Source organism: Macrosteles quadrilineatus, unplaced genomic scaffold (genome assembly GCF_028750875.1).
Source record: "Macrosteles quadrilineatus isolate MER2022 unplaced genomic scaffold, UCM_ALF_1.0 Scaffold_2__2_contigs__length_208266976, whole genome shotgun sequence".
Classification (NCBI taxonomy): Eukaryota; Metazoa; Arthropoda; class Insecta; order Hemiptera; family Cicadellidae; genus Macrosteles; species Macrosteles quadrilineatus.
The window spans coordinates 52498831-52521180 of NW_026542595.1; the positions used below are offsets into that span (position 1 = coordinate 52498831).

The 22350-nt window shown below is 37.7% G+C and overlaps 1 protein-coding gene across 1 annotated transcript; it reads right to left on the reverse strand.

Moving 5' to 3' along the window:
* Window positions 1-14981: 14981 nt before the first annotated feature.
* Window positions 14982-16172, reverse strand: LOC128984190 (piggyBac transposable element-derived protein 2-like). The gene has a single exon (XM_054403484.1). The coding sequence runs from the start codon at window positions 16170-16172 to the stop codon at window positions 14982-14984; it is 1191 nt and encodes a 396-aa protein (XP_054259459.1).
* Between the last annotated feature and the right edge of the window lie 6178 nt (window positions 16173-22350).

Below are 22350 nucleotides of genomic sequence, written 5' to 3' on the forward strand. Positions count from 1 at the left end.
CCTACAAAAGGCTATTCTTGCCATAGATGCAGGAATGACCGTGACCGCTGCTTAGAAAAAATTTACCAAATCCTGAAAGATAAATTTAGCGGTACTACGGCCGCTGGTATCCTTTCGTACGCTAAAACTCCATTGGTGGGGCCAAGGTACCAGCACCATTTGCTATGACGAGGATAGTGATGCACTCCTTCTCATCATTACCTCTGATGTTGTAGACGGGGTTTTCACCCTTCTCGACGTAGACCTTTGTCCCTTTGGGGCACAGAAATAACGCTGATTCGTCACAATTAAAAACCTGTCTAGAGTCTTGAAAAACATCTTCGATTTTTTGCTCGACACGTATTCTCTGATTTCGTCGAACCATTGAGCAACTCGAGCTCTGTAACTGCCGCCTCGTAAAGAAGTCAGAGCTTGGCTCTCGCGTGCCGAGATTTCCGCATGCCGCTGCAGAAACAATGTGAACCACCTTCCTCCTGGAGGACTGTTTTCTTTGGAAAATGGGTTTTCACGCTTCAAGTTAACCACCAGCTTCTCTACACTGGAGAGGATTTGAGCTTTTGAAACTGGGAAGCTGTAGCCTAACTAGCTCGTTGTAAATTTCCTTCAGTAAAATATATTCTGAAATTCTTGGTTGAGTAGGGGTGGGTCAACATTTCTAACATTAGCTCAGAACTCTAAGTGTGATGGAGAGAATATTCCATAACTTTGAAAAAGTTATAAGTTGCTTGGTGTATCAGTGGTAACAAGGAACCAATGGTAAGCAAGTATGATGTATGGTTAATCTAAGACCAGGTTTCACAATGAAAACAATATTTTATCCTTCAATCCTATAATGTTGTCAAGTTTCACTACCTACATCCAATAACATTTCACATATTCTGAAGGAGTACAAACAGAAATAAGAACCATGACTTAATCTAATAATAGTTCAGCTGAAAACACAAATATTATACATATAAATATCCGGTAGGCTAGTTTAGCGATTCTGCTTCAAAAATATTCTTACATACAATCTAGTTCAGCGTTATCGCTTCAAAAATATTCTTACAGATAATCAAACTTAAATACCTATACACAATTATTTATCCCAAACAGAGCCTAAACTCAAGTAGGTAGCATATATACTGAACTGTAAAATGATCTAAATAAAATTTGTTTTTGTAGAAAGCGCTTTCGATATTTTTTTCTATATTTTTTTTTCTTTTTATATATTGTTTTTAAGAAGGGCCCTTATTTCTTTTCAAAATTGAAAAATTACTTTACACAAATATACTACAAGGTATCCGTTACTATATACACACAGACAAATGATCATCAGGTTACGATTTACTATTTCTAAGTTAACCCTATCCTCAATTTGTGATTTTAACAGTATCCCAATAGGCTAGAGTAGCTTTGATCGAGGTCTTTCGGTAATGAATAGTGAAAGTTCTTTAAAAGTTCAACCAACTTCTAAAAACCTTAAAGCTACACTCATTTGTCAGTTATACGGATGTGTAGGTCCCTCGTTGAACAAATCCGCAGTCACGGTTAGGGTAGGTTAAGTCGAGCAGGTAAACCTCTTCAGCAGGGTCAAGATCGGTAGAGTCATCAGCAGGGTAGGCTCTGGGTCCAGGCTAGTATCCTCCAAACCAGAAACCCTATATATTCAAAAGTATAATATCAGTATCAGTATCTCCAAACCAAACCTTTTAAATTATAAAATCTCTAAAAATTCAGAACATATTTTTAACTATTTGGTTGTTTACCGCAAACGACGATTAAATCACATAATATTTTTGATACATTACAGTACTAGACAGCAAAAGAGTTCAGAATAAAATTTTTTAAATAGTCTGTGAAGTAGCCTATTATAAAAGATTCTAGAGTAGTTCAGAAGTATCAAATATTACAATAAAACTTGGAAATTGTCTCAGCCTAAATTCTTACACAACAAAATTATTTTCAGTACTGACAAAATACATTTCGACTTCAATTTCCACAGATTGAATATGAATGGGCTAGGCTACATGTACATACACATACATGTGTGTACAGCTCGTGACACCTAAGCTGGCACTTGGCCTAACGCGGGCAGTGTAGGCGGGAGGAGGGTGGAGGTAGGGAAAAGACCGGACTGCAAACATTTCCGCTGCCTCACGGGGTTGACTCCCCTTGTATTATGTACTTGAGCGCCTTCATATGGGTCGCGAGGACAGTTTATGCAACCCGCATGACGAGACATAATGTTTTTGAAAAAGGTACTATTAGCGATCGGCCAAGTGCCAGCTTAGATGTCACGAGCTGTACATGTACATACATGCTATATACATGAAACTTCAAAAGATTACATCATAATAAAAATTGAACACAAATAATTAAACTAAGAATTTAGACTTGACATTGAAATAATCATGATTTGAAACCAGCATAGCCTACATTCGTTTTTAAAGCATTTTCTTACCTCGTAAAATGTTTCAGCAAAAAAAATCAATTTAGCACATGTTCATATTGACAGGTTTTGACAAAGTTGTTCACAAGTTACAGTAGTTTCACAAATTGGAATAATGGTTAAGAGTTCGTAGATATTTTACCAAAGCTTTTCAAGGTTGAAACAATAAATTTTTACAAACATTCTACTATGGTATAAAACATTATAAAAACGAAATAACTGTTTTAAAGGTGAAAACAATTAAATAATTCCTGAATAAACACAACAGGTTTTACTTCCATGAACTAAAATTTCATTTACAAAACTTGAGAGAGAAAATATTGTTTTTCTGAGTTTTAGGTTACGTTCTGAATTTTGACTAGGTTTTCAAGTTAAAAGTTTCCTTTAGCAAAATTAAAAGTCTATCATACTGCTTACCATGCTTACATATAATCCGTAGACATACGTAGAAAGAATGGGTCTTGTAGTCGAGTCAGCGATGTCACTCCTCAAGTGGTCCTGGCTGTTCTGACTCTGAGGCAGAGTTATCATGGAAAAATACTGGCGTAACCTTCGACAAACTTCGACAGGATAGTCAGATGGAATGCAAGGCCCAGCTGATAACAATAGGTTGGAGCGCGCATCCAACAATAGAGAGAGATAACGTTGTCCGGTGGCCAGCCGTACAACACTCACAGCCTTTAAAATATTCTATCTGTCTGTCTAAATGTTACAAAGCCAGCAGCACCAACAGACATCACCCAATCCACCAATATCTTTCTCTCTTCAGGGGTTAGTAGTGATGGACGCCCTATCCGGCATTCTATAGCGTACTTCCCGCTCAATTTATCTTTCAGAATTTTGTAAATTTCTTCGAAGCAGTGGTCATGGTCATTCCTGCATCTATGGCAAGAATAGCCTTCTGTAGGTTTTCTTGAGTTTAGGACCTCCTTGACATTTATACAGTAAACTGTTTACAAGCATGTCTGCAAACAAATTTGTTACATGTACATATTTCGTTTTCTTGTAATTTTAGGGGAAATTGGTCATATGTTTTGGCAAAGTGTGATTTTGATTCTACTTGATCACCAACTTTTTTAACTTCAGTAACGTATTTTAATAAAAGCTAAATTTAAAATATCTTTAAATAAAAACAACTCTTCGTGACACACCTATCTTCACTTTGTTGAACAGGTCTGTTTAGGTACACATAACTTTTTTTAACTATCCCATGTTGCTGATACTTTTACAGCTTGTACTTTGCATATTTACTAGCAATAATAATAAGGCTTTTTGTTATATAAAAAATAAATAAATGACAATATTTTTTTACAAAATAAATTTTTCAAAAATGAATTAATATAATAAAAAAAAAAACATATAACTAATTAAAATATTCCGTTTAAGCAACCACGGTCGGAATACGTTTGTGACATACTCAAAAGAGGTTTCTCCCGTCATCCAGCCGGATTCGAATTTTCCCAGGCCCCATGTTTTAGGCAATTTGTGCACTACGGCCGCTGGTATCCTCTCGTACGCTAAATCTCCATCGGTGGGGCCAAGGTACCAGCACCATTTGCTATGACGAGGATAGTGATGCACTCCTTCTCATCATTACCTCTGATGTTGACAATTCAAACCCCGTCTTGAGTCTTGAAAGATAAAATGCGTAGTAAAAAAGTTTGCAACTAAATTTAAAATATCATTAAATAAAAACAACTCTTCGTGACACACTTATCTTCGCCTTGTTAAACAGGTCTGTTTAGGTACACATAACTTTTTTTAACCATCCCATGTTGGTGAAACTTTTACAGCTTGTACTTTGCATATTTACTAGCAATAATAAGAAGGTTTTTTGTTTTATAAAAAAATTATTAAATGGCAATAGGTATTTTTTTTTACAAAATCGATAAAAAAGGAATTAATATAAGAAAAACATTTAAACTAATAAAATATTGCGTTTAAGCAACCACGGTCAGAATACGTTTGTGACATACTCAAAAAAAAGTTTGTCCCGTCATCCAGCCGGATTCGGATTTTCCCAGGCCCCATGTTCCAGGAAATTTATGGACTTCGGCCACTGGTATCCTCTCATACGCTAAAACTCTATTGGTGGGACCAAGGTGCCAGCACCATTTGCTATAACGAGGATAGTGATGCACTCCTTCTCATCATTACCTCTGATGTTGTAGACGGGGTTTTCACCCTTCTCGACGTAGACCTTTTTCCCCTTGGGGCACAGAAATAACGCTGATTCGTCACAATTAAAAACCCGTCTAGAGTCTTGAAAGACATATTCGATTCTTTTGCTCGACACGTATTCTCAGTTTTCGTCGAACCATTGAGCAACTCGAGCTCTGTAACTGCCGCCTCCTAAAAAAGTCAGAGCTTGGCTCACGCGTGCCGAGATTTCCGGATGCCGCTGCAGAAACAATGTGAACCACCTTTCACTGGAGAGGATTTGAGCTTTCGAAACTGGGAAGCAAGCAGCACCAACAGACAAATCTTGTCGTCTTCAGGGGTTAGTAGAGATGGACCCCCCATCCGGCATTCTATAGCGTACTTCCCGCTCAATTTATCTTTCAGGATTTGGTAAATTTCTTCAAAGCAGGGGTCACGGTCATTCCTGCATATATGGCAAGAATAGCCTTCTGTAGGTCTTCTTGAGTGTAGGACCTCCTTGACATTTATGGTGGCCCGGGCATCTGGAAAACATCAATAGTAGAAACATCTAGAAACTATTATAACCACAGTCAACAAATTATTACGAAGGCAAAAGCTCATTGAATAACCCTTCTTTAAAACCTTTAAGCCCCGCTTCCAAAACCCTAACTTTACCCAAAGCCCCCTTAATATAATACAGCATAGCATCTTACACTCAAAGTTTTATTGTCAGTCCATTCACAATTTTAGTTTTAGGTAGCGTACACCAAACCAATTGATTGAAAGCTTCATTGCAATTCTGTGCCAAAGGCCTACCGTGCAAACAACGACTGAGTAGGGTATTATCAGTGAGGCCTCTATAAACAAGTCGGATGACTTCCATCACAGCTGATGACTAGGAGTTAGTACGTTCAGGAGATGGAAGTCCTCTCGATAATACGTGTGCCTAACCGCTTCTGAACATGTCTACATTCAAGCTTAGTTATTGGCACATTATCACCATATGGTTTGTAGGCCACAACAGTATCAAAGGTTTGCTGTCTCCGTCCCTCCAAAAATTGGGTGTACCTAATGCGTTTGTCAGACCGCAGGATGATTTGCAAAACACCAGCAGCCTCCATACTGCCACTTGACCCTTCGTAGTTTGCTAGGCAATCGTCATGATCTTTTCATTTATACAAACTGGACAGTACTAACTAAGACACAAAACATTAAAAACTTTCCCATTTTTTACACAAGTCACTGTAATAACTCCATGTTTGAAGTGTGTCCGCGCTTATGCTACGAATTTCACTGTTTCCATTATTTCCTACCACAGCATCATGCGTGACACTTGTCATAAAATCAGTACTTGCTTTCTCAACACTTTTCAAAAGTACATTGTTTTATATGAAAAACTTACTCATGTCGGAGGCATATTCATGATAGAACACAACGTTTCAGCCGCCGCGCCGCTAGTAAAAGTTAACTTGTCTACTAATTACAGCTTCAGATGTGCCACACAGTCAGGAAAAAGCTTAACCTTGTCTACCGAACCACACAAAAACACAACAAATTATCACTTCACTGAGCTCCAACCTTGCTGTCAATACAAAATGGCTGCCAAAGGAGTAAAACCATCAATAGTATGTGCCACAGTTACCATTTTCTGAATTATATTTGAGCTACAAAACTTCTCCACAGACGTGACACTTTTGTTAGTGACAAAGACTCCTCGTCGAGAACCATCAAGTTTAACATTTTCTGGCTGTAGACTTTTTACAACTTTTTCTTTGTGATCTTCACAAGGATTGTTATTCTCAAAAAGTTCCCAGCAATGAATAGGTTTGACAAGTTAACGAAAATAAAAGAAACTTCTTCTATAAATTCAATGACACTTTATGTCTTTTTTGCTGTTTCATCATTGTTTACGTTATTAGTAAGTGTGTTTGTCGCTGTGACAGTTTGTGGTTGTTGACGATTGTTTTGAAGACTATTGACTCCTACTGCCCCTGGAGCAGAAGAGGTTGATGGCAGTGCTGGTGAGGCCAACGAAGTCAGCAGCAGTGCTGCGCTTGGAGCTTCCCGATCAGTCACTTCTGATGGAGCAAACAGATGTCCTGGGAAAAAATCTCTATTGAAAGGATATATTCCAGTTTACATTACAGCCGCTGGAGGAAATGCTCTAGTCATTAGCTGGCCAATTTTATGTATTGTCACGCTTCTTCCAGAGTGAGCTTATTTGCTCTAGACAATTAATTGTTAATTAATTTAAAAAGTATGATAAATTAAACAATAATATTTAGTGGAAAACTCTAGACTTTTATTTAAAGTATTTCTATTATTTAAATGAGGTCCTTTTCACTAAAATTGGTGACCCCGACGTGATCGTTGTAAAGGGCGGGGATCTCTTCGTTTACATAGTCGTAGATACACCAGTTGACCATGATGTGATCCTCGTCGATTTCTCCTTCTTCGTACACAGTTTGATATTTAGTACAAGAACTGACGAAGACTACCGGATTCGAGATCTTGCAAAAACTCCTAAGAGTTTGATCTTCGTCACTGTCAACACCTGGAAGCACCGATGAAGTTGAGTAGGTGAAGGCGATCTGACCTGAACTTCCTACTGCAACATTGGGAGATGGTGCGAGGTTAATGCCTTTCACTTGGCTGATCTCTCTTTGTACAGCCAGTATAAGTGGGATGTTGAGTGAAATTGTTCCGTTATTCATCGGGAAGTGATTATGCGTGATTCCGACTTTCGAAAGGAACGCCTGTTGCTCCGATGACAAATGGACGGATGATCGATATCCTAACATGTTAGGATTAGGGTGCACTGCGTTGGCGTCATCTGGCCTAACATCCTGAGGCAAGTCCCAGTCCTCTTCTCCTCCTAAGTCTGCGAGTATGCGTTGTGCATATACTGCCATGCAAACATAAGATTTGTAGAGAGGTTGGGTAACCGGACCTGCTCGTCCTAAGTACCCTGGAATTGTGACATCATTGTACTCCCCGTCAATGTAGTTACGAGGTAGCATCCTAAACTTTAGTTCCCTTCCGTTGGGACAGACGGTATTGCCAATTCCAGCTAGTACCGTGCTGAATGATTTTTGAATTTCGTTTTCAAATTGTTTGACGTTCATCAAAAATTCTTTTTCGTCGAATGATAGTCCACGGGAGTTGATTTGTTCTACATCTAACATCCGCGCATATGCGTAAACTGAACAGTAATACGCAAGAACGGATTCAGGAAAACGCTTCGCGAATCCTGGTCGATGGGACACACAATATCCATGTAATGTTAATGCCAATTTATCAAGTCCTTCGAGACCAGAGTGAATTTGCTTGAGATCTGGCTCGGGAGCAAGGGCTTGCGACTCGTCTGTGAAAAAGCTTTCTGCATACAGAGGGTCGTTTTTCTCTTCCGATGGTGCCTTACTTAAGTGTTAAGGCTTGGGCACAGCATCGATGACTTTATCTGGGGTAGACTTCTTGAATGTGTTATTTCCACCTCCTCTTTGTCTTGGGTTTCTGCCTCTTTGAGAGAGTTTCCTTTTAGGGGGGGGGGGGCGTAGCCACCTCTCCCTCTGAGTGCTCCATACCCTTGAGGACCAGGGAATTCTCCATCCTGGTAATTGTTTGGTTGATAATAACCATAATTATTTCGCTGATAGTTCATGCTGATTTTGTCGGCTCTGCGGGCTCCTGTAGTGAGCTGACAAATCTATCAGCTGACAGATGTTTTAAATAGTTTTATTGAATTTTGGTTGCTAAGAAGAGAAAAATAAACTAAGAGAGATTCTTCTAGGCTTTTCTAACAAAAGTGGTTCATTTTTATTTGCTCTAGACAATTAATTGTTAATTAATTTTAAAAGTACAATAATATTTAGTGGAAACCTCTAGACTTTTATTTAAAGTATTTCTATTATTTAAATGAGGTTCTTTTCACTAAAAGTTCAAGGCTATTTGCACGTAATGTCCATCTAGCAGTACAAACTTCTTAACCATACAACAAAAGATTGTTTGGTTATCCATCCTGTCTCGTAACAAGTAACCAACCCCCCCCCCCCTCTCGGGCCCCTCGGGGCATGCATATGACCTCGGAGGAGCCTGATCCATCAACAATGGATTTTCCTTTTTACTCGAAGAGACAAACATGAGAGGCATGTGTGTATAACCCTGATGCACTTTTGCACATTTCAGCTGTTACAAGTACTCCACGCATAACTGATGATAGACTACCGACTTGCTTATTTCCACGAAGGGCCAAAATCTTTGAAGGTCTATTGACCACTGTCAGTATACTCGTTTCATCCACATTGTAGATGTCACTTGGTTGAATGTTGAACTCTTTGTATATTGATTAAAGAAGATCGAAGAATCTTCCAACTGCAAATTTGTTAAATTATTTGACGCGAGCTAAGGACGTGGCTTCAGGTGATCTAAGTGTCTGCGTATGAATCCATAAAACCAGTCCTTCCCAGCCATTCGGCTTTCTTGGTTAAAAGAGTGTCTAATGTTTTTTTGCTCTGCAAGCTCTAATGCTAATGTTCGAAGGTCTCCAATCGTTAGGCCAAACAATCTTCCTTCCAAACGTAATATGTGCTACCAACTCTGTTTCTTGAGCCAAAGAAAAACAGTCAAGTACCGCCCAAACCTCTTGCAAGCTGCTACTTCAGCTGTTGATTGTTTTTGTCGAGCTTTCTTTACACTGTCCTTGGAACGTTTTTTTAACGTCGCAGATGCTGTTGTGTAGCCCATCCTTTTATCAAGAACAGCTTGAATTGCCTCTGTCATACCTTTGAAAGACCAGCTGTGTCTGTCGGTTTTTCTTTTGTAGTTTCGCACCCCTGCACACGCATTCGTAGTTTGTACTCCAATTGCTCGTCCCATGCTACACCTTGGAATGCATTTTTCATCCCTTCTTTGATTTATCCCCACGTCAAAGCTGCTGTCGCGCCCTTCTCTGCATTATCAGCAACGTCACACTATATCTTAGTTTGGTACTCTTGTCACTTCATAAGAATACTTTTCTCACAGAATATTTACCAATATAATATTTACCAGCGTAGAACTATTAACTATTATCGGACAACTTACACAAGAATAAAACAAAAATATTTCGACGGCTACACGTCACTCAATAAAACCCACCACATACTTAAACATCAATCCAATATTATACTCAAACAGAAAAATGAATGTCCCCTTAGACTAAAACATCTTTAATTCCACAATCAATATTACTGACCACTTCATTGCTTGCAAGCTTGACCAGAATGAACCCCTGATTATGTTCTCACGTCACCTACTACACAAAATGCAACAAAGTTTGACTCTTTAAACTAATCACTCTTATTAACTAAATCACTTTTATTAAGCTAGTCACAGTAATTAAGCAAGTCACTCTTATTAAGCTAGTCACAGTTATTAATCAAGTCTCATCAAACACAACACTACTTTACGTTTATTCGTTATATGTTACGTTTTATTAAAACACAGGGGTGACAAACGCCACTTGCATAACTGTACCCAGCAACAAAGCGGTCAATAATCTATTTACTAATACATTACCAGACTAGGAGTAGTTACTCGACGTAGATTACCACCTCAGGGTATACCCGGTTGCCTCCAACAAACTTGTCACGTACCCCTCGTCCCAAGGGGTAGTAACGGGGGGGGGGGTGTAGCCCAAAATAAATACAAAAATACAAAACTTACCTCAACATTCCTTTTATTTCCCTTTTAGTCCCTGGAGCTCGTCCTCCCATAGATGGCCCTGGTTACACACTCTGAACGACCTCGGCCTACACGACAACGAGCCCTCTTGATGTCGCCTCGCCCATCTCGTCTCTCTCTTCTCCTGTCCTGGGGTTGCCGTAGTCTAGCGGTCTCAGGATGTCATCTTCTTCCCGACGTCGTCCCCCGTGCAGCGACCCGCGCTTGTCGTCAACTCCGCACTCCGGCCACGCAACACACACTCTGTGTCTCGCCTCCGGCGCTAACCCGGTGCTGCCTCCTCTCTCCACACAGGGAACAGGGTGTCACAGTCAGGGAGTTATTGTGCGTAATTTGTTTCGACGATGGGAAAATTGGACCCATCGTCACACTACGATTAAAAAGAGAGGAAGGGAATACTTTATTGTTTTGTATGTTGCATCAAGAAGGAAAGTGTTGTTCCCATAAAGCTCCATTAACTTTTTTTGCATGGAAGTCTGATGGCAGAAGAGATGGGGAGTGGTTTTATCTTCTTCAACTTTGAATTTTCTAAAATAAAGTTTGTCTGAATCATTAGATTTTCTCCAAATGTTTATATTGTTTCCAGTGCTTTCTGGTCGTATTTGCTTCCTTTCAGTTCAAGCAAAGTGTTGTAAACATAAGTATAAATCACTTTGTCGTTTGCATAAAACGCACTATTTAAGTTGTCTGAACCTTGCTCTCCTTTGAAAATATCCCTGACTTTCTCTTTTAAGTGCAGTTTTATTGCGTGGACAGACTTGAAACCGTTTTCAACAAGTTGAGTGATCCTTGTCCTCAGTTCTGGGTGAAGTGGTATTTGCTGCCTTGTAATGCCATGTATGGTTGTGCTCGATGAATCCTTTTTCTTATTGAATGCCACGTTTCTTTCTTAAGATTCAAATCCTGAGATATTATATTGCTCTTCAACTCCTTAGTCAACTGAAACAGATTCCCTCAGCAATCCCTGCCTCTATTCCTTAGTTTTTACGAGAATGTGGTTTTTGGACACTTAACGCCAAATAACGCCATGCAACGCTTCATTAGCGTTTTGATTGTTTCCTTTGGATGAGCGTTTCAGTAACTCATATAAAGTAAGGTGTTTGTAAATCGGCTTCTAGTGCTGAACAACCAAGCTATTTAGTGGAGTTTGTATACCAACTGAATGTTACCTAGGCTCTGAACTATTGGACATAGGCTATTTCGTTGATAAAAACGCCAACTTTCTTTACCAGGAGGGTAGTTGTCGTGTTTTGGGTTGTCGTCAGTAGACTGACTGTGATCCTGTGTCAAAGATAGTTTTTTCCCATTCCTACGACACTGTAGCAGCTTATTTACCACAGAATTCCTATAGTTCTTGCATAGCTTATCTATAGTAGACTTTTAACTTCTGAAGGCCTTGCCATCCAACGAATTTTTTATTTTTTTGTACAAGGGTTCGAATAGCTGCCCCTAGTCGTTTGGCTACATGATTAATACACTATTTCTTTTCTATTAAAACATCAGCTCCATAAACATTCACTTGTACTAAGCGGTTGTTTACTTTGAATACCCGTCCGATATTACGATAGTGAAACGGAACCCTGCAGCTTCATAACGCCGCCAAATCTGCTCCGCCCATTCGACCTCCATTACTGGTGATGATCCTTCATAATTAGCATGACACGTAGGCTGATTCTCTATAAACCACTCTTAATATTCATCAGAATCTTCACCCAATTCAGTCTTTTTCCTTTCACAGATTCTACAATATTTAGATAAAACCTCATAATCGATAACGAGGCCTTTTATCATTTCGATTACGCAACCAACTCCATATTTTGAAGTGAACTATCTTACAGCTATATCTATGGGAGTTAGTTTTTTCAAGCCAAGTCCATTTAGCTCTGAATAGGCCTTTACAACCTCTACTCGAGCTCGTTTCAGCGTTTCATCAGCATGCCGGTTTGCTTAACCTTTATTAGACTTATGTTTATCATATCGCTACCTCAATTTGCAAACTTCGTAACTCATAAATGGCAAACTTTTCAGGAGAAGGAAAAAAACTGTTTTATATATTTACTGTTATAGATATAGTGGTCGGAAATTATAATAACATTAAATATAGTATGTTGCTAGGTTGTTAACAAACTTAAACATATTTCAATTTATTTCTGGTAATTTATAAAGGAGCTACGAGGTTTTCCCATCGATTGCACTGGAGATACGTGGTTATGTTGTAATAAAAGTAGCAGTGATAGGATGTACAAATAATAAATAAAAACCAATTGAAAAAATATTTTAATTAAAAAATATTTCAATTATATGTATTACATAAATTCTGTGTACTACAGTAATATTTTACGTAAGTAATAAGAAGTATAGTGAAAAAAAATAACAATGATTGACATGAATACACTAATTATCGGTACTCTGTACTTATTACTAGCAATACATTTCCATGACCAGGTATTAACTTAGGCTAGTTGATTAAATTCGGGAGCTCATCATAAAAACGGTGATAATCCGCTTTCAAAATGACAGGTATTAACATGTGGCAGGTATTACAATAATAAAGATTTTTTTTGTTTCTCAACTTTTTAGCAGGAGGCCTCAGTGGCGTAGATAGTCAGGGGGGGATACGGGGGGTCTGGATACCCCCCTTCAAGAGAGCCTCCGGAAAATTTTCCTCCCCCGGAAAATTTGATAAAAATAACTTCTCCAAACACTATTTTTAAGCGTTTAGGAAGTGAAATCTGGTGTTAATATTTAATAAAATGTTATGCAATTTTGTACTTATGAAATAAACTTTTTCCTTTAATTTCAGGTGGACTAGTTTTTTATTAAATTTATGTTTAAAGTACTAATCTAGGGTTTTCGTTATATGATAACATTTAACGTTATGTTTCTCTTTCCTTTAACACTGAATATTTTGATTAATATGTTAACGTGACTGTTGGCCTATCAAAATATTCAGTGTTAAAGGATAGAGAAACATAACGTTAAATGTTATCATATAACGAAAAGCCTAGATTAGTACTTTTAAAAAGATATAGTGATATTTTAGTACAGAGAGCCTAAACCCCGTCCACCGGACTGGGGGCCGAACCTCTTCTGCCGTTTAGTGTTCTCTCACCTCGGGTCTCGACGACCATACTTTTACTAGATATGGTGGAGGGGAGGGGTTGGGTCCAAAGGGTGGGGTTGGTCGGTGGGGGGGGGCTGAAATTGACTGCAATAACACATGACGTGAAAGACAGAAATGTTTAGAGTGGAGTGACACAAGGGAGTCTAAATATAGAATAATAGAACCAATTAATTAAAAGATGGGAACCTTCCTCAAGTTCTGTCTGTGGTCAGTGGTCGCTGCTCGATCCCAATCATCTTAAGTTTATGTAAACTGCATTTTCATTTTTTTTGCGTCTTTGCTTTAATTAGTTTCGTGTGCTAATTCTGTCTCTATGCCGAGTAGTTATTAAAACAGCTAACACTGTATAAGCTTAGTAATTGAAAAAAAATATCAATGGAGTATAATAATTTGTATAGTAGCCCACCAAAGCCATATTTAGGTAGTCTATCTAAGCTTGCAAATAATTTAATAATTTATGTGTTATTTTTTATTGTTGTTTTAAAATTTCTAAGCGATGAAACAGTTATAAATAATGACAAACTCTCATTAATTAATAGATACTTTTATTACAACAGAAATAAATTGACATAGCTCAGCTCTGATTTAGAATAAACTAAAAACATGTTTTAATGGAACATTTGTAATGAATAAAGAATACATAATTCAATAACTAATAGATTACCAAAGTTAACTCACAATTCTGGGGCAACATTTTAATTTACAATAATTTTAAAAATACTATAAAATGCTAATTCTTTGTTGTGTTTTACTGTAATTTAACAATTTAATACCAGCTTTTAAAATAACGTTAGCCTATTATAAGTATAGTTTAAATGACTTTTAAAATTTATTCAAAATAAAGATACATTCATTTACATCGTAAGACATCATGTTTAATACTAACACAGTATTCTGAAAGTAATTCTTGGTATTATCTTTGGTATATGTTACGAAAAGCATAAAGATATGTTCCTTACATTTTTAGGCCTAAAACATTCAATTGTTGCGTAGAAAAAAATCAAAACCTCAAAACAACCAAGAAAACACGTTAGATATAAACACTAATAGATTACATTAGTTAACTCACAATTTTGGGGGAAATCTTTAATTTACAAGAATTTTAAAAAATACGATGAAATGCAAATTCTTTGTAGTGTTAACCCTACAATTTATGATTTTTTTATTTCAATTTCAAAAAAAATTCCACAAGGTAGGCAATGTGGTACTAACTTATGGAAAAATAGTTTTAAAAAATTTTCTTTTGTATTTTATGTGTTTTTTTTTTTAGATTTTATTAGTTGGGTCAAATTTGGCACAACATGCACTAGTGTTTAAATTGAGAAAAATAGGAGTGGGTCATAAATAGCCCAATATGCATTTACTGTAAATATTTTTATTTCAACTTACAGAATTAAGTTTCATGTCAATTTACATATAAAACCTGTAAATTAAATTATACATGAAATTCTTTGAAATAAAACACTTCAAACAAGTGACAGAATGTCATTGCTTTAGTCTCTTGGTTGAAATTCAAACTGAATGAAATAGTTTGAAGCAATTCTTGTCCTTGTTAAGGCACAGTTACAGTTTGCATTTTTCACAGGTAATGAAAGTTTTACTGCTGCATCTTGGAAGTTTGCATCTGAGCCTGGTCTCAGACCACACGGGCCAATGTCCAACTTCGTCCTTTCTAACTTCCTTTGGTGGTATGTACGAAACATTGGGCTTCCTTTTCTTTAGCCTGAGCACATTCTCCAGTTCATTACTGGGTCTTCCCCTCTTTGGAGTGGTAGAGTTCCCCAGTTTACAAAGAGTGATGGCAACCTCTTCCCTGAACTCTGCAAGGTGCATTACATAATTTTCTCCTTTCTGGGCACACGCCCTAACGTACAGCAACCAACTGTTGCACATGGTAACATCAATAAGGTGATAGAAAAGCCGCAAATACCACTTTCTGGTTCTCATTTTGATTTTGTAGCGACCTATGATGGAGTTTATTTTATCCACGCCACCCATGTGTTTATTGTACAGTTTTACAACATGGGGGCAGTCAACTTCTTGACTGACTTTCTTCTTTTTGTCATAGCGTGCCACCTTTGTCTGTTTCCCAATTCCTGCATACGTGGAGACAAGAGTAACACATTTATTGTCTTTCCACAACACAGAAGTAACTTCAACTTCATCTATCTTCAAGCATGTTTCGGCAGAGAATCCTCTTGGGCATTCTTTTAGCTCATCCATTGATGGAAGCTTCTCATTTTGTAGTCTGTCTCTTCGTGCAGTGCCAAGGGCGTGAATATTTCTTTTTTCCAAGTGTACCATTAGTGGTAGTGTCGTGTAGAAATTATCAAAATATAGTTGATGATGGTTTGGAGGAACATTACGAACAAGGCGTACTACAACATTTGCACATGAGCCCAAATCAGGTTCTCCAGGAAGCCTACAATCTGGGTCATTCTCTTGCCCTGAGTAAATCTCAAAGTTGTATGCAAAGCCACTAACCCCACTTAATACATAAAGTTTGTAGCCCCATTTATGAGGCTTTTTGGGCATATATTGCTTGTTATAGTGATGCGCTTTGGTTGCACACAACTGTTCATCGACACACAACATTTGTTCGTAAGGAATTGTCTGGAACCTTGACTGAAGTGCATCAACAATTGGTCTAAGTTTGTGTAGCCGATCGTGACCTGGTTCCCCTCTTGGCACCATAGCACTGTTGTCATTGAAGTGAAGATTTTGTCTGATTGATTCGAAACGATTCACACTCATTGTTTCAACTATTATAGGATTTCCAATTGTTTCTTTCCAATAACAGCGCACATTTGGAAGTCGGATAATCGACATCAATATACAAATCCCTAAGAACCTTTGTATATCAGTAAGGGTTAATGCAAGTTTTGAGTTAGGGTCCCTCTGAATACAAAAAAGTTGCGTCTCATGCAATATTTTTGCAATAAGCTCTTCTGTGAAAAAGTATGTAAAGAACTGATATGTAGTGTCTAAATTTACGATGTCATCAGAAAGCTTTTCATTTGCTGAATCAAAAGGTATTGATTTGGGCAATATAGAAGCAAGTTCCCAGGGAAGTTGTGGCTTAGTTTTCTTTTTTTTATTGATATCTTTCTCTTTAGACGCTTTCGGGCTTTTGGTTTTCATTTGACTTCTTTTTTTACCTGTAACACTTTTCTTCACAACAGGTTTTTTTCTTTTTTGTTTCTTTGTTTTGTTTCTTGTCAGATTGAAACTTTGACCTTGTTGCCACAAACATCAACTGATGAGTCAGGAGTGTTATAGAATGTTGCAGGGTCTACAAATGATGTTGATGGCAATGAAGTATTGCACCTCTCATTAGTTTTTTGGAGAGCATTAACCTGTGCTTCAGATTGACTAGATGTTGATGGAGTTGGGCCAAAAACTTCACTTTTGGCCTGAGCATTGAATGGAACCGGATCATTTGTTGGAGGCGGCTTGACAGGCTTTGAAGTTGTAGTATCATCTTCATCAGAAGAATATGAAGGTTCCAAGGAAGGATCGGATTTAGAAAAAACTGGTAATACATTACGTTTCCTCTTCCGAATAGTACATTCTTCATCATCACTGCTGCCTGGCACAAAATCAGGGTCAGCGTCAACATCGTCACAGTCCTCACTTAGGTCTGATGGAAAGAGAACCTCTAGTACGTCATCTTCAGAAATAGATGAACGATACATGTCACTGCAAAGAAAACAAATCAGTTAGACAAAAAAAAAAAAAAAAAACACAAATAATATTACAAAATACAACAAACTTACCTATTTATTTTTCGGAAATATAAACTTTATATAAGGACACAATAATTGGAAATTTGAAGCTTCCATATGTTTGTATCTGTTAGGATTTATAAAATAAATTGTGTTGACATTACTGCATGAAGGGCCATATATGACCCAAACAGAAATAGGCTGTTTCTGCACTACGTGCATAATGGGTCAAATGTGGACCAACCCTAAAATGTCAATTAAATCAAAGGAAAAATTAATAACTTATGAACTAATGCATACAGTAACATCTACATACCTTATTCTTGATGGCAGTTATTTTCATGAAGGCCTGGAACCACTTGTATTCAGTTTTATAACCTAAAAATCACAACAAAACTGCTGCCTTGACAACCATGTGGTCTAGACTGACAATAATGGAGTCAAGCTGCATAGTGTTGCCACCTGTAGGCCAATAGGCGAACTAAAGTAGACTGTAGATGTGCCAGATGTGGACCAACATGAAATAAGACATAGAAGTTAGGTTTTTATTTTCTAAAATAATGATTTTTTTGGATGGGACATGTATGACCCAGGGTCATGCATTGTAGGGTTAAGCTGTATTTTAAGAATTTAATACCCGCCATTGAAATAACGGTAGCCTATTAACTATAGTTCAAATTACTTGTAACATTTAGTCAAAATAAAGATAAATACATTTACATCGATTCTAAAATTAAATAATTTTGGTATCATCATTTGTATAAGTTACAAAGCATAAAAATGTGTTTCTAACATTTTTAGGCCTAAAACATTCAATTGTAGTGTAGAAAAAATCAAAATCTGAAAATAAGATATCACGTTAACACGTTTTCGATTGTGTAAACTCTTTTGATTTACTTCAGAATAATTCTTCTCGGTTCTCGGTTTCTTCGCCAACTCATCCATAACTTCATCTGGCGATAACGGTACGTTCTTATGCACTGCCAGCGAAGCAAGGCCATTAAGTCTACCCTGTCCAGTTGTATTTCTTAAGTAAGTTTTAATTCTTTTCAACGCCGAAAACATTCTTTCAGGAGTAGCTGTAGATACCGGTAATGTGCACAAAATTTGAAGTAGTTTGTACACATTTGGGAAAACTACCTTGTCGCACTTTAAAATGCTTGATAAGCGGTTTTGAATGAAAGGTTTTCCTTTTTTACCCGAGATTTTCACATCCTCAACTCTGAATAGGAGTTTAGCTCAACCAAAGGAGCATAAAACTCGGTTAGGCTATTATATAGTTCTTCCTCTGATTCGTTGGTTTCAATGGTTTCGAACAGACACATAAACGCGTTGAAAACACGCTCGGGGTTGACGAATCTTTCCTCAAGTTGTTGAATGAAATAATCGATATATGGAATAAATATGCTAATACGGTAATATTCCTCCAAGGAGCTAGTGACTACGTTAGTCCTGTTACGCTGTCGGGCTGTGATTCTTTGCGCCTTTTCTACGATTCCCAATTCATTTCCAACAGACTTTGCCTTGTTGTAGATGTCTTTAAATTTTGCTTCAGATTGTGATCTAAGGTCTTTCAATTCTTGAATAGCACACTCAGCACTCAGCACACACTCCTTTAAATCTAAATCTTCCCTCTGGTATAGCCTGCATAGTGGCAGACCATACCCGAATACCTCGCGTATAATGAATAAAGAAACAATGAATTCAATGTCCATTGCATTACTCAAAATCTTTGCCTCAGACGATGTAGAGTCGTTCCACGAACACATAGTTTCCAGGGCTTCGTTGACAAAAGGCAACAGCTCTGAAAAATCATTGATTGCGTCGTATTTGGATATCCATCTAGTGGCATTAAGTCTCTTTAGTGAGCGGGCGTGAGGCGTTTCACTGCTGCTTTCAACGGCATCTAACAACGCAGATTTCCTCTTCGGTGTGTTAAAAAAATAAGTACATTTTTTCTACTGTACCTAAACAATTTCTTATGGATTGTACTTCACTAGCCTTGGTTACAGCTAAATTCAACGAATGTGCGGCACAATGCACATATATTGCTTTAGGATACTTTTCCCTAATCACAGCTTGGACACCGTTAAATTTGCCCGCTATACTACCGGCACCATCATACCCTTGCCCTATCATATATTCGCAGTCAACTCCACAAGATTTCAACCCATCAATAATTGTTTTTGCTAAATCTCGTCCTTTAAGTGATTCAGCTTTTATGTTGGTTAATATACCTGACACAAATAGCAACTTGTTCACTGGTTAAAACGTCTGTCGTTTCGTCCGATAATACTGTAAAACATTTGGCTTCATTTATTTGAGTTACGATTTTAGTCAAAATGACTTTATTACAGCATTCAATTATTTCGTTCTGAATTGTTGGACTTATATATTTGTTCCTTTCTCATTTTCCTTCCAGCATTTCACGTAAGTCAACATCACCGACAGCCCTATATTTTAGGATTTCTCTAAAGTTTCCTTCATTAGAACTATCTAGTCACTATCTCTGTGACCCCTCAATGCTATTTCTTGGCGGCCACACAACATAACAGCTTTAATAACAGGTTTAAGGTTTTTCCGGTTTTGTTTGATTTGTTTTTCTCTGTTTTTGTCGATTTGATTGATAATGGATTGGCATTTGTTGCTTTGTAAATTCTTGAAGTCAAGTGCTTTTGACACGCTGTCGCCATGGTACTTGGTGGTACTGTGCTGCCTGAAGATTTCAGTTGCGTGTTTCCAATTGTCGAATTTTTTTCACCAACTGACCTAGAGGCTGGCTTCCAACACCTCTAGAATGTGCAAACGCAACACAGTACTTACAATAAGCACCCTGTTCGTTTTCTGAATACACCAACCATTCATATCTATCCAGCCATTGACGATGGAACCTCAGCTTCAGTTTTTTATCTTTGAACTTGTCAATTAGAGGAAACATGTATGTTTTTGGTGGTATCCATGGGTTATTTAACAATTATAATCTATCACAATCGTTCAATGTTTTACTTACGAAATTGGATACGTCATTAAAGTGGCCCTTGCATATAGTTGATGAAGAGGTTGTAGCGAATTTGGCTGCAGTTTCATCCAGGCAGGGGGTGGTACTCGCAGCAGTTTCATCCAGGCAGGGGGCGGCACGGGAACCGGTTTCATCCAGGCACGAGGTGGCACCGGAACCGGTTTCATTCAGGCACGGGGTGGCACCGGAACCGGTTTCATCCAGGCAGGGGGTGGCATCAGCAGCAGTTGCATCCAAGCAGTCTCGGGGGTAGTTGTAGTCGAGCCAGAGGCAGAAGTGGAGCACACATTGTTGTCAAAGCACCGTCTTTTCTCACCACTGACAACACCTTCACTCACATGACGTGGCTTATCCGCACTTTTTATTTTTCTTTTCGGGGCGAAAAACGATCAGTTTAGTTTGTTTTGACATAAAATAACATTCATGAGACACCAAGGAGTACGAAAATCATGAAAACACACAGGCACAATAATTAACACCAGCGTAGTGTGCGTAGTGTGGGAGACGGGGTAGAGGAGGAGGGTGTCGTCGATGGGCGGTTGAACGCGGAACGTCCGGTGACTCACGTCTGTTTGGCGCGCAAATATCCCACCCCACCACTGCTACCGGCTACCGGCATGTAGTTTATCTGTTACCATTTATTCATCGATAATTATAGTATACGTACAAACAAACAAGCTTAGTACAATAGGCATGACACTTGATTAACTATTTTATTGCTCACGTTAAAACGATTAATAATTTCAGGTAGGTGTAAAAGGTGAAGTGGCGGTGGAAGGGGGAGGGGCGGATAGGCCGTTGACCTTCCGTGACTTGTGTCTGTACTCTGTTTCGCGCACAAAAACCATTCTTCTTTTACTGGAATTGCAGTTTATTTACGATTTATTGATATTGAAAGTATACTTACGAAAAACAAGGTTAGTACAATAGAAGTAAAATTAAAAAGATTCACTATTTCATTGCATACGTTTAAACATTATTTTTTTAATGTTATTACAATTTTTTTTTACCCATTATAGGTTGAAGGGGGGGATATATCCCCCTGATCCCCCCCCCGTATCTACGCCACTGGGAGGCCTCGTGTCATTTTCACTATCTGGATCATCAGGGTTTGAATCATTTTCTGTAGGGACGTCTGTTTTCTGCCAGTTGATTACTGTCCACTCACCAATACTCAATGTGTTCAAAAACATGGTTTTACAAACACGTACTTTGGTAGTGCCTTTTTTTTAGGAAATATTGATACGAAACTTTTCGTCTGCTTTCCTTTTCTTCTTTACAGTCTCTAGGCCTAAAGTTATTGTTTGTCTAGTCAATAACTTTACAAAGACCTTTTTTGCTGACCAAGCTTCAATATTTTTAAAACTCTTCAAAGATTTTCTTTCTATCTTCTTCTGTTATAATTCTACATTGCAGTAAACTTGTATCCTTCCTTCTACATTCACATCTTGGTTTCATTGATATGGCCCTTTTATTTTTACACCGGTTTACCGTTTTCATTGCTTTTAGCATTTGCAACATATTCCTTACAGATCCAAACTTATTTTGTTGGTGTACACTTATTGATCAATCTTATTTTTTAAAGGGATTTCTTCATGCAGCATATTTATGTTCTTCAAATATACTACGTATTAGTTTTATAAAATGTATTTTAAACTTTAAAATACTTGATAACTTATTATTTACTAAATATGTGACATGCAAATGCTAGAAAATGGTTTGTCTGCTTTCCTTCTAAGGCTTCATTATTTTATTTTATTTCCGTCTTTGAGTCAATGTATAACACGATGAATTTGTTTCCTAAATTCATATGTTATTTGTGCAAGTCCTGGCCTGAGTAGGGGTAGAAGGTTCCAGAACTGAGTCATCTTATATAAGGGAGCTGCTTCCATGTGGAATGGTTAGTTCAAGAGAGTAAATGTACAGTGTCCAGACCTGGGTGAATTTCTGCAGCCTACTCAATGAGTAGTAAGTTTATTTTATTTTATGTTATTTTAATTCATTCACTTTTATCCCTCTCTCTGCTAATTATTGTATTAACAAGAAAGATCATAGATGTTTTCTTATTAAATATTTAAACTTTGCTTTCAATTAGTAAAAGATGTAAATATAAAATGAACATTTTTATTCTTTTAGAATTTCTTTAAAAGAGTTACATTTGGATGTTAAAACACTAAATGCTAACTAC